The sequence below is a fragment of the Stegodyphus dumicola genome, chromosome X2 (assembly GCF_044657685.1).
Source record: "Stegodyphus dumicola isolate Sdum_Otavi_A_Nest chromosome X2, ASM4465768v1".
NCBI lineage: Eukaryota > Metazoa > Arthropoda > Arachnida > Araneae > Eresidae > Stegodyphus > Stegodyphus dumicola.
In genome coordinates this window covers 57,799,148-57,812,320 of record NC_140781.1, presented here as the reverse complement: position 1 = coordinate 57,812,320, position 13,173 = coordinate 57,799,148, and the positions used below count along the sequence as shown (strand labels likewise).

The following is a 13,173-nucleotide window of genomic DNA, read 5'->3' as shown; positions in this document are numbered from 1 at the left end:
AAGGATTTCAAAGGCTAAAAAACGGGATCCAAGGATACCATGTTTAAATTTACTGGTATAAATCTTACCATTCGAGAATCCGTACTTAAGCCCATTGCCATGTACGTCTGAGGCTCTAAGAATCCATACATTTTGAAAGCTATACCATCCACGTCATTTGCATATGAAAGTAAGACTTCACAGTCTCCACGATTTACACAGCCTGGAGGGTAACCGAGGCATCCTTTTGAAACGAAGCAGTTGTCATACATTGTGTGCGAGTCTTCCTTTTAATAAGAAAATATTAAATTAATAAACAATATGCATAAATTAAAAATAAAAGTAGAAACTTACCTCTGCCGTCTGTAAGATTTACCATAAAGCAGAGTGTGGAGCTCATTTGTGAATAATTTCAGAGTATGCAATGCATTGATTACTTTAAATTGAATATTTAAATCTATCAAGCACACAGTGCATATTGTACAACATTGCGTATCTAGTAATTTTTTAACTTATAATAAATTAATCTTAACTTATTAAAAGTTAAATTACGAGATTGGCAATATTTTTACCTAACTAACACTACCACATTGAAAACTGAGAAATCTATCATTCGATATAATGATGTATGCCGTAATAGCAGTTTTAGCTGTTAGGTTTCTGCCGCCACCCTTTCAGGAAAATTTTGGCTTGACGTGTATTGTCAGTGTCCTCGCAGCAGACACTATACGCTTATAATCATTCATGCTTTCTTCGATATTCGGGATCAGCGTTGCTTGGGACTGCCGTCCGGGCGGCAGTCCCAAGCAAAAATAGACCGATGTGTAACTGCTTACCCAATGCTTGATGAAAAAAGTACTTTTGCTTTGCATCCTCTCAAATGCAAAACAAATATGGCCAATAGGTCTAACGCAATCGGCTTGTTGCCAAATTTTTTAATCGACCGTGGCTGCCAGATAGCACTTTAGAAGTTAACACCACGTTACTTGAACATAAGCATCGTTTTAACACAATTTAATTTTTTACATTTCATAATTATCCCCTTTCAGTACTCCTCGTTTCTAATTAGACCAATGACTTTAAATACGTTAATTAAGATTTACAAATTTAATAGATAAGATAGTGATTAAATTTTGTATTAAATCTGTGGCAACAGCAAATAAATTGTTCATCTTTATTACATAACAAACACGCTTTCCTGTGCTCTGTAAACTATTCAGAATTAGACCAAAACATCAAACTACCTCAGTTTCACACATGCGAGAAAAATGTATATTATGTATAATATAGCATATACAGCAACGTTTGTTGTTAAGGCTTACTATGCCTAGTTTACCAATTAACATTTATGTTGCTTTATGTATATTATGTTGCACGTATTTCGGCATTATTCACGGCTCTAAGTAAATGCGATGGGTACTGACACCTATCGCTCGCGGATACGAGGTACTACTTGTACTGAAGAATTTTTTCCATGCACTCACAATCTTAAAAATGAAGTGGTGGAAACAAATATTTAAACAAAGTTCACTTAACATAAAAATGATACTGCTAATAAATCAAAGCTGAAATATGCATAAAATGAATATTTCAACATGTGAAATATTTTAATTCAAAAACATTTATTATAAAAGTCACAGTAACCCACAATTTTAATTTTCCCAAATTTTAGAATACTTTAAAGTATTTGAACATAATCTACGAATTTACGACGAAAATTTAAATGTTAATATTTGATGAAAAGGCTTTTGTTGTCAATTACAGCTCATGATCTTCTTGGTAAAGACTCAAGAAGTCTGTTAGATCGGATGATAAAATTTCAGGAAAAATAATTTTTAAAAAAGTTCGGTTATCTATGCCTCGGGAATCAGCACTCTTGAAATTATGGAAAATTACCTAATTCCGCAATGTAACGAAATATCAATATATTTTGAGCATTTTTTTTAAAATTTTTTTTTTAATTGCAAAAGGATAGATAAGATTTTGCTGGGAAAGTTTTGGGGAGTCGTGAAATATAGTTGCATCCCCAGATAAATATTTGCATACTTTTAACTGCAAATTTGCATAAATTTATCGGATAATTATTTTTAAAGCTCCGCACTCATTCTTTTAGCATAAACATTTTAAAGGAGCAGAACTGCTTGAAGTTTGGCGTTGCTCATTATATCCTAGTTGATTATAGCATTCTAACTGTTTTACTAAAACAGCTTTCCTGGTGTTACGAAATTTCACTTGGGTTTTATCAAATCGTTTACTCTTTACTTAGATTACTGATCGCTTATTATACAAGTTTGACACTTGTAGCGGCCGATTTGCATTTGGCACGAAAACAATTTTTTTTACAGTTCTTTAAGTAATATTTTATATACAACTCGACATACGTATGCTACTGAAAAATATATTGTTTTGATATTTGTTCCACTTTTCCTAGTCTGTCTTGAACGTTTAATTCATAATCAGTGTACCGATTTTCAGAAGAAACATCCTCAGCTCAGTGTGAAATTAAGAGAATGTTTCTTTAATAAAATATTTTTTAGAACATCGCTAAGATCTGGCCACATTTCAAATATTAAATATCTTCCTTTTCATTTAGATATATTAATTCTTACCGATTTGTTTATATTGCAATTTCTGGCGCAAAATATAAAGGTTACCTGCACCAAACTAGTGGATGAAACAAACAAAATTGACAAGTGCCAGGATAATTCGTATTGAAATGGATTATTTGATTATGAAAAATACACTTGGGACATGCATCTTAAGCAAAGAAATGAATACCATTCTACAGAGCACTTTTCTTGCTGCTTTTCATGACGCATGGGAAAAGCTCTAAAAATGCACATGTAGCAAGCCCGTTTGCCGGTTCTCAACTCGCGTCGAGTTACCAGTGTTTAGCCGTTTTATCCACTCGCCGACTAGTGGGAATTTCGTATAAACAAAAAATATATATCCTTTAGCATTAACCGTTTCGAAAGTGTGAAGCAACGCTGAAAATAAATGTAGTTAAACCATAACTAATGACTAATACAAAAAAATTAATCTCTTACCTAATGACATTCATGCAAATTAAATATTCTACTCGCTTCGATTTATTTATTGCTTTCAATTTTAACTCCGAAAGGCTGATCTTTCATGCCTCAGAAAACAACATTCTGAAAACACGTAAATTCGCCTAATTTTACAATGTAGCGAAATAGCATATTTTGAATATTTTTATTCGCTTATGTAAAATAAGCGTTTGAGTAGCTAATTTTTTCATCATAACGCATTTTTAGATACACAAGTTCCCGCATTTCAGACATATTGAGTTAAGTTTGGCAAATATTCCTCCTTACTTTACGTATACAGATTGAAGACTAGCCGACATGGCATGTTAACTGAAAACATCTACTGAGTAGCAGAATGCAGTTATTTTACGCTGTGTTGAACTTGACAAATAACGACTGCAGACATAAAATCTGGAAATATATAAACGGGAGGAGCAACTGCAGGAAGTTTCAGCCTTAGCGAATTAAGAGGGGCCGATATTGAGCATGTTTAGGAACTTATACTGTCGTAAGAGCGGCAGATTAAATGCTATGATTGTGGCATACTGTATTCTTATTTCATAAAAGTTACCTTTCTTCTGCTTGATGAGCCACCATTATTTCCCATTCTTATAGGAGATGAATCAATTTCAGTCCAAAAAACAGAGAATGATTCAGAAACAGTTGCCCTAGAAAGAAAATATTAATTTTCATTACTTTATTCTATAAAGTATTCGAAAACATGTAAAACTGAACCAATCTGAAACAAACCTGAAAATTATGTCTTCATCGACCTCATCACCTGGAGACCATTCTGTGATGATTTCTCGCTTGCCATTTGTATTCGCATGAGTAAGAGTATTCTGAAATGGATATCAATCTTAGTTGCTATCCTAAAAATAAAAACTTTCAAAAGATCAGAAATGAATTCCTCACAAACCTGTGATCCCCTAAAGCAGTCTATGGTTTTTGAAATACCATTTTGTTGCGTAAATTTTCCGTCAATCATTTTCTGGCGGTCTTTTGCTGATCGTGCCTGTAGAATGAATCCTTGGAATGGTTCACCAGAAGGGGAGGAGATCATTACTAGATAAAAAGTACATAATTCATTAAAATCATGTTTTCGTAAATATAGCACACAAAGCATTAAATTGCTAAACATGCAAACTGGATTACGCGGGCATCGCTGCTTCCACATATAGTGAATCCTTTATAAGACTACGGTTCTAGACAATTTTACCTTCGTGAAGATAGCAGTCTTAGAAAAAAATGAATTGCTTTGGCATGACTAACATTAATAGTTTATTAGATTATGGAAAAACACGCTAAGACTATCTAGCCACGGGAGAGATGTGGTTTAGTTGATAATCGCAAAGCACACAAGAGCTAACTGCCTAAGCGGAGGGATGCGTTTGTGGATGACTTTCTAAGGGAAATGGGCTCGTATACACGTTACACATGAAGAAAACGCCCATTCAGCCAGTCCGTTCGCAGGAATTCGAACCCCGGATTGAATTACCAATGTTCAGCGACTTTACCGCTCGGCCGTTGGTGAGCCGACTATGAGAAGGAATGCCTTTACGGAGGACTTCAGAGAAGAAACTATCTCGTATCCACTTTACACGTGGAGAAAACACATGCAGTCAGCACGTTAGCGTGACTTTGAACCCAGGTCGAACTGTTAGTGTTCAGCTACTTTACCGCTCAACCACTGGTGGGCTTCGAGATGACATTAAGAATTAGTATAACCAATTTAGGAATATATTGAACTATTGAAACGTTATTTCTTTACAACAGAACCTGGATGACAAATTATCCGCGCCTAGGTAAGGACAAAAGCGATTGTTTTCCAGAAAAGTGATTTGTTAAATAAGAAATAAAATTCTTACCGTGATAATACACCTTGCACAAAAAAAGTTCTGCATTTCCCGTTCTACTGGGCACATTGACGAAATTTAGTTTACATTTTTCAAGTCTCGAAAGCGCGAATTAGGGTATTTATTTGATTTATATACAGCATTGTTATAACAGGTATTCTGACACAAAATCGAACTTTTAGAAATTACATACCAATTTTTTCTATATTTGGATTCTACGACTCAAATTAAGCGAAGTGCCAAGTTTTGTATAAATCGCCCGAGTAGATTTTTAAAAATTAGCTTTCAAAATTTTAGTTGCTCAATGTTGGGTGGTGTGGTGTATTTAATTATGGCAAAGCACACTAGGGCTATCTGCCTAAGAGGAGGGATGCCTTTCGTGGAGGACTTTCTAAGGGAAACTGGCTCGTATACACGTTACACATGGGGAAAACCACGAAAACACCCATGCAGCCAGCCCGTTCGCGGGATTTGAACCTCGGACCGAACTACCAGTGTTCAGCGACTTTACCGCTCGGCCGCTGGTGGGCAGCTCAATGTTGGGTGAATTTGGTATGTATATTTATTATCCTTTTTTATTAAACTTACTTCATTCCTTCTTTCAAATTTCGAAATTTAGGTTCAATCCAAATAAAATTCGCAGTTCTTTACCGATTTATTTAAAAAATTTACATTTTTATAAATTTTTGGTAAAAATTTTTGAATTGTTAACCTATCAAATTTTTGCCATCAGCTTGAAGTAGTTGTATTTCTAGGCTAATCTGAAAAAAATTATTTTCTTCAAAATTTCCAAATATATACGTGAATTTAGATATTGGAGCAGTTTGAAATTTGGCATATTTGTTATAAGCGATAATAACACCTAATGTGCTTTATGCATTTTGTTAAAATTATTTGAAAGTATGAACAAGATGCACCTGTTTTTCCTCCCCTCATGTACAATAAGAAAGGGAAAGGAAAATAGGTTGCTATAAATTAAGAAATTCGCCAAGTAGAAAATTGAATTCTAAATGGCCAAATATGAAAGCAAACTAAAAAAATGGGCCATGATAAACTTAAATTTCTTGGTAAAAATTCTAACCAAATTTTACAAAATTTAATATTTAGACATTGAGTCATAGAACCGAAATATGGGGAAAAAATCGCTATGTGTTTTCAGAAAAAAGTCCGATTTTGTGTCAAAGTACCTATATATTAGAACAAGGCTTTATATAAATCTAATATATATCTCAAGTCGAGCTTTCGCGAAATGAAAAATGCAAGCTAAATTCCGTCAGTCGGGCCAGTAGAACGGGAGATATAAAGCTGTCCTCTTTTTTTTGTGTGTGTGCAAGGTGTACAACTTGTGATTTGAACAGCATTTAAAATATTTCTGTTTTACACAATATTCAAATATTCTGGTGAACGCCGTAATAAACGTATTTAATGGTCTCTGAGGTTAGGGAGTAGTCTTTTGGGGTTTACATGTCTAACGACGCTGTAGGATAGAAGATACTTTTCGGAGAAACGCGTCTCTTTTAGCTTTGGTTTACAAATGGGAAGGTTCTCAGCCGTCATTTCGGCTGGAAGCGATGTCCTGGCTAAGTACGCGAAAAGTTATAAACGACTCGTTAGAGATATAAAATGTCTCGCTTACAGCTGTCTGCCATAGATTTCCGCCAAAGAAATGGTTTTTGTTAGGTCAATCAGTGATATATCCCGAAAGCGTAGCTTCTCAGAAATGTTTCTTTCGATCCACAGTCACGGATAGCTTGCAGGTCTAATAACGGATTCCGAGAATATTATCAGTAACATAGTTTATGTTCTCAAAAAATATCGATCCGTGGCAGATTTAACGTTATATGGGTTGTGTTTTGACAAGTAAATTGCGTTTAACCCGTGAGTGAAATGAACAGAATAAATTGCATAAAATCTAAATTGTACCTGAACAAAATTGAGCAAAATTTTACTAACGAGACTGGAAATCTTGCAATTAGACTTACGGGAAGATGTATTTACTATAACGTTGCTTTTCGAAGACAGGTTTCATCATCAACAAAGTAAAAGAACATGCACATCCCCGAAACTGGAAATCTTTTATAACATGCAGTGTCTGGTAAAATGCCATTTGAAAATATATTAATGAATTTAGTCAAAACTGGTTTTTAACTCTGAATCAATATATGAATTGAATGAAATGTTACGTTAAATAAGGAAGTATACCTTAATTGACGAATAAAATAAAATTTACCTGTAAAAAATCACTTATGCTTATATTTAGTTAAGCGTTCTTTTGCACATTGAAAAGTAGCTATAGCTTCATTGAGCAATTTAACTCAAGACAATTTATGGATACAGTTTTTAGGATTTGTAAATTATAAAATACTCATAGAAATTTCGGTACTCTTCTTGTTATTGGGACCGGATTCAGAAATGTATGCATACCTGTATGTATGGATGTTCATGTGCGCGTGTACGTACGAATGCACACACATGCACATATATACTTACACACATACATTTCTTAATCCGGTCCCAATAACAGAACAGTAGCGAAACTTCTTTCACCAGTTCGCGTTAAATCAGATTCCAAGAGTTACAAAATTTACTTAAAATACGTTGCTTAGAATTAGCACCGATTTTTACTATGCGTATTCGGTTTATTTACCACGTCTTACGTATTATAGCAAAACCAAGAAACTAATGGCTATAACGAACTTTTTCGTTCCGACCAATTTACATTACTTTACGGCTATAGAAATAATTTCCAAGCGTATAAAAATCGGACATAGCGAACTTTGTGTATAAATATTTTGCACTTTTCAAACATCTTCCCAGAATTTCTGCAGCTTTCTACTGAAATATTATCAAGCTTTAACCCTGCGAAATGATTCTTTTCTTTATCAGATAGGATGCAGGAGCCAAACTTTGGTTCCCTTAAAGTTCATCATAGCGGCGTTCGATTGCAATTGCATTTCATCCCTTTCAAAATGCTTTACGAATAATCGATAATTAGCACTAGTAATGAAATAATGGTAGTAATAATGGTAGTAATGCAAATAAATCATGTATCGATGACAAATATGAAATAAAACAACCATCGCTTAGTTAGAAAGTTAAATGACGAATAATGCAAAATAAAACTGCGTTAATAAGTTAGCTTACGTCTAACTTCCTGCACTGGATTCATACAAAAAGAATTAAAGAAAATTTGAATTGCACATTCATATAATATTTCTTTCTGGGCAGGTTAACATAAAACTAGACATGATTTGTATTTATAAGCACATCATACCTCTGATTTTATTGCCTGATCTTTCTGCTGTGACGGTGTACGGTGAACTGCTACGCTGTTCTGCAATTCCATGATGTGCAGGTAACATGGTCGAACATGAAGATTTTGGTGCGCCATCCGGCCGTCCTCGGCAACTTATTATGCAGAAGAGTAAAGTAAAGGCGAACAACTCAGTCTTCATTTCTGAAAAGAAAACTCACAATTAAGAAATCTATCAATGTAAAGGAAAATTTTAAAAACTTTATATTTTCGAAAGACTTCAATGATCTAAATATATCATGTAGCTATATTTCGTCCATAATTTGAAGAATTAAATCCATTGCTGTAAGTGTAATTATATGTCTCAGTTTGCATCAATTCCGGAATTCAACAGAATTAAGTACCGTTCCAGATTTGTCCATTGTCTTCCACTACTAAGCAAATTCGGTCTTTCACTAGGTTGGATTAAATTACTTGATTTTAGCAAAATATACTAGGGCTATCTACTTTAAAAGAAGGTTGGCTTCGTGGAAAACTTCCTGGCTTTTATTGAAAAGCTTTAGAAAGATCGATACCATGTTACTGGCGCCAATATAAACTGGCGCTCTCAGCCGGTTTGTGAGCATTCTATCAATCGATAACTAAACTTACTCCTGTTTGCTCCATCTATTGATTCGCAGCATATAAGCTGGTCAAAGTGTCTCCCCCCCCCTCCAGGAAAAAAGTTTATCGTCCTTACTTAAGTTAATGTTCTCAAAATTAACCTCAGTGAAATTTGATGTTTTAAATAAATAGCGACTATCTTTACAACTGTATGCCGATATTCTTTGTGCTTGGGATTTAACGCCTTAATCCTCTCGCTGCGTATCCCGCGATTTCCGTGACCAAAGAGAAGTAGCAAAATTTGCGCAACCCGCGATTTTCGGAGGGAGTGCAATTTTCCCATCTATCTGTAGCCCGCTCTTTTTCCCGTTCATAGTTTCATTTCGGCTTTTCTGGAGATGTTTAATTTTTTATTCATATCTGGGTTAACAGATTATGTTAGCAGTCCATATTTCTGGGAAATATACAAGTGTGGTTTACACCATTTTGCGCGCTCTTTTAAAAGGCTCAAAGATGTCGGTAGTCAAAACTCGAAATTCCATGAGACTAACTACTCGACAATTTGCTAGCCATATACCTCCAATCCCATCAAGAAAAAGTCTCGTAGACAGTGTGTCGTTTGTTGCTAAAAGAACTGAAGTTGGCCCAACAAAAAAATGATTCGCAAAGAAACGCGAATTTTGTTCAAAGATTACGAGGTAGGACTTTGCCTGGAGCCTTGTTTCGAAGTTTATCATAATAAACTTCATCTCTAATAAATGTTTTGTATGTTGCATATTTTCATTAGTATATACTACGTTTTAACTTTGTATTCCATAAAATAAATCGCAGTTTAACCAAGATTAATTTTCAAAATTCTGCTTTTCTATAATTATTTTTCAATTTCAATTTTTCGTCAGCCTTTTTTATGATCTAGTTCTATACTGAAAAAACTTTTACAAAACAATTTATATATTTTAACTGAAATATATGTAAATTTGAAATATGTAATAAAAATACGCAATTTTTTTAACCCATTTTGATAAAAAGCAGCGAGAGTGTTAATATAGCCTGTTTAAATGCAGTTACTAGAGTTACAAGTACTGAATGGCAAGTTAAATCTTGAAGCCGTAATTTTGACCAACTAATAACCAACTAACCAGTTAGTCTTAATTCCACTTCCTTTTTGTTTTAGCAAAACGCAGCGACTGCTCGCTGATAAAACGGACAACATTCGAGCATCAGTAACTTGGTTAACAGCTCACTCTCACTTTGAGGTGGCGGAGGGAAAACACAATGTTTCACTTAGCCAGATATGTCGTAACTCACAATGCAGGAAACCTTCAGGCTACTCAGCCGCCAAGTCACTGAGAAACATTACCAGCTATGCATTGGATTTACACCATTTATATGCTCGAAATACACATTGAGCAGCTGAACAACCGTACTGCGTATTTGGAGGATATTTTGAATATGCTTATAATCCGCCGTTGATTTATAAGGCAGCTGTATTATTTGGGAACGTTTTACATCACAACGAAATCTTTAGGCGAAGTTGAAATGGCGCATTTGCTTAATTAAATACAGCAATACCTGGCAGACCGCTTTTTATCAGTCCTGGATTCACTACAATCCAGTTTGGAAATTTCAAAAACTAAATTTTTTTAAAAAATTAACAATTATTTCATAATGCATAAATGTCCTTTCCCTTTATACTATTCTCCTTCGTTAAAGTCACCAATAGGAGAAGAAACAATTTGATTTCACTGAGCCCGATTCCGTCGGCTTAGTTCTATGCATCAAATCAATATGGTTCTACTTGATTATAGCCGAGTACAGCAGGGATATCTGCCTAAGAGGAGGGATGCCTTCGTGGAGGACTTTCTAAAGGGAACTGGTTCGTAACCACATTCCACACAGGGGAAACTCAAAATCTCCCATGTAGTCAAACCGTTCACCTGGAATCGAATGCAGGTCGAACTAAACTACCAGCGTTCAGCGACTGTACCTCTCGGTCGTTGATGGGCCTCGAATACTAATGAGATAGATAATGAAACACTTATTAGCATAGATGGACAATGAGAGAATAACTTGTACAGTGAGATGCGTGTTGAATTGCCTGCACGAGAATTAAAAGTTAACAAATGTAAAAAAAATTATTCGAATATGTGCAACCTTGTCATGGAATTATGGGAGTGTTACGAGAATCGATCCCAGTATTCAATTCAGCCGCTAGACGAACGATTAGCAATGCAATTCGTTTTATGAAGAGAAAAGTGCCAAAAGGAGTAAAATGTGCACACATCGATATTACAGCTATTAAAGAATAGGTGAATTATGAAAATAAATGAATTCAGAAGAAATTTTTCTTTGAAATCAGTTTCCCGCGTATATTTAATTCAATTAGTCCGGTTTGAAACAGGTATACTGGCAGAACAAATTACGCGAAGTATTTCCGTACTGAATTTTTATCAAAGTTGATTCACTTGTAATAAGTACTTGTTTTCTATTTCATATTCACCATGTGAAGGCCAAGAAACGCTTTTTGAAGAAGCTATACACAGAGATGGTAATCATTTTAAGCAACTGGCCGAAAATTACTTCAAGAAATGCAACAACATGTTCAAAACTATACGTATTTTCATACCTCCGTTTTCGCTTTCTGGATATAGGTAGGAAACTTATCACTATTAGCTTTTATACTGGTCTTAACTGTGCTTCAAGATATCAGTCATTCTGACTGATATCTGACATTCTGTCTGACAGAATACCATCTGGTCATTCTGTTATAAATAGTTATCTGTTAATTAAGACAGAGCACTAAAATTAACTTGTGAATCCCAAGACTATCTTGCTTAAGAGATTGCAGTGTAGAGGACTTTCTAAGGAAAATTGGCTCATAGTTACATCCAGAAACCATGAAAAAGCCTATGGAGATAGCCGACACCAGTATTCAAACCCAAAAAAATTATTAGGATTCAAATGTCTCATTCATTTGACCAGTGGTGGTTCCGGTTAAAAATACATTCAGTGCTAGTAATTACGGCATCAATGCTTGTCCTTTGTATATTCAAGTAAAGCAAGTTGCATTCACTTCCTACTGGAATTACTATTGCAGCTAAGAAATACTTTATCATTCCCATTTCAGAATACCCGCCAAATAATTTTTAACGGCAAGATATGTACTTTTTTTTTACCATTTCCGTCGAGAAAATATCGGCGAAAGCGTACTAGTGTTTTCAGCGCCCGGGGACATCTAAAGATTTCGCGCTTGCTTCTGTTTGCCAAAATGCAATGGGAATCGGAAAGAAACTTATGAGTACTGCTTTCCAGGGTAGAGTTCCCCCCCCCCTAACTACGCCACTGCATTTGGTCTATGGGAACAACATTCGAATATAACCACGAGATCTGCAAAATGCCTTCACGAAGAGCTTTATAAGAAAAACTGGTTCATTCAAGCTGTACTTGAGGAAATCCCCGAAAACGAAGCTTGCAGCCAATCTGTTAACCTCGGATTTATCCATGGTCGAAATATCAGCAATCAGCGGTCTTATCCACCTGGTACTACCTGGCAGCTGATAGTGCACCTTTCATGCAGTATTAAATCTATTAAAGCTGTACAGGCGAGAGTACCTCACAATAGACATGAATGATACTTTTGCTTATAATTGCTCAAATTAAAGGGATTTCAGATCTTTCATTACAAGACAACGTGTGCCGAACAATGTTCTTCAGCCAGGAAACATTTTCGTAAGCTCATTTCAACTTGGATAAAATTTTTCTGAATATAATAAATATGTTTCTTAGATTAGTTATTGGGTCCGAAAGTTCAGAGGCTTTTTGATTAAAAAACAAATGAAACAGTAAAAAATCTTAAGCAACTTCCTTTGAATTGGCTCCATTTCATTCTACGACTTTACCATTTCTCAGGCAGCTGGAAAATTGCTTTTCTAAAAATTTATTAGGCTTATTCGTAAAGCAATTATAGCACGCTGTTTGACAGTCTCCGAAGAAATTAACTGCAATCCAGTTAGAGAATGTGAACTGACATGAAGAGATGAAAATCAGAGACGGCAAAGTCTAATGAATACGAGAAATGACAAAAATTTCGGCAACACTAAGTTTTTGGCATTCATCTAAATGTGTAGACGAACTTTATGATGCAAGTCAACATCTTGAAGACTGATCAGTTCTGGACACTTTGCTTCGATTAATTTTTTTAAAACTGCTATTTGGGAGCAGAATTACATTATAGAAAAGATCAATCCAAACATAATTTGGGAGCAGAGGTTTTCCAAATTTATTGTCCGATTTGGTGGCAACACAATTTACAGTAAACTATTTGTAATCCCACAACACACAAAGCATTGATTTTAAGGGATGCGGGCCCCCATCTCGATGCTACAAAAGGAGGAGGTTCTGGTTTTCCCGCGATCTTTTCCTGTAACATTGTACA

The 13,173-nt window shown here is 35.1% G+C and overlaps 1 protein-coding gene across 2 annotated transcripts in view; it reads right to left on the bottom strand.

Moving 5' to 3' along the window:
* Positions 1 to 13,173, bottom strand: part of LOC118183294 (ferric reductase 1) — an 87,828-nt gene that overhangs the window by 26,617 nt on the left and 48,038 nt on the right. For both annotated transcript variants that reach the window (XM_035352777.2, XM_035352776.2), the window contains exons 2-6: positions 8,157 to 8,339; positions 3,946 to 4,091; positions 3,777 to 3,868; positions 3,598 to 3,694; positions 69 to 266 (exon numbers count right to left, since the gene is read on the bottom strand). In XM_035352777.2, coding sequence (XP_035208668.1) covers positions 69 to 266; positions 3,598 to 3,694; positions 3,777 to 3,868; positions 3,946 to 4,091; positions 8,157 to 8,337 — 714 coding nt within the window. In that variant the 5' untranslated portion in view covers positions 8,338 to 8,339. The remainder of the gene's footprint in view (positions 1 to 68; positions 267 to 3,597; positions 3,695 to 3,776; positions 3,869 to 3,945; positions 4,092 to 8,156; positions 8,340 to 13,173) is intronic.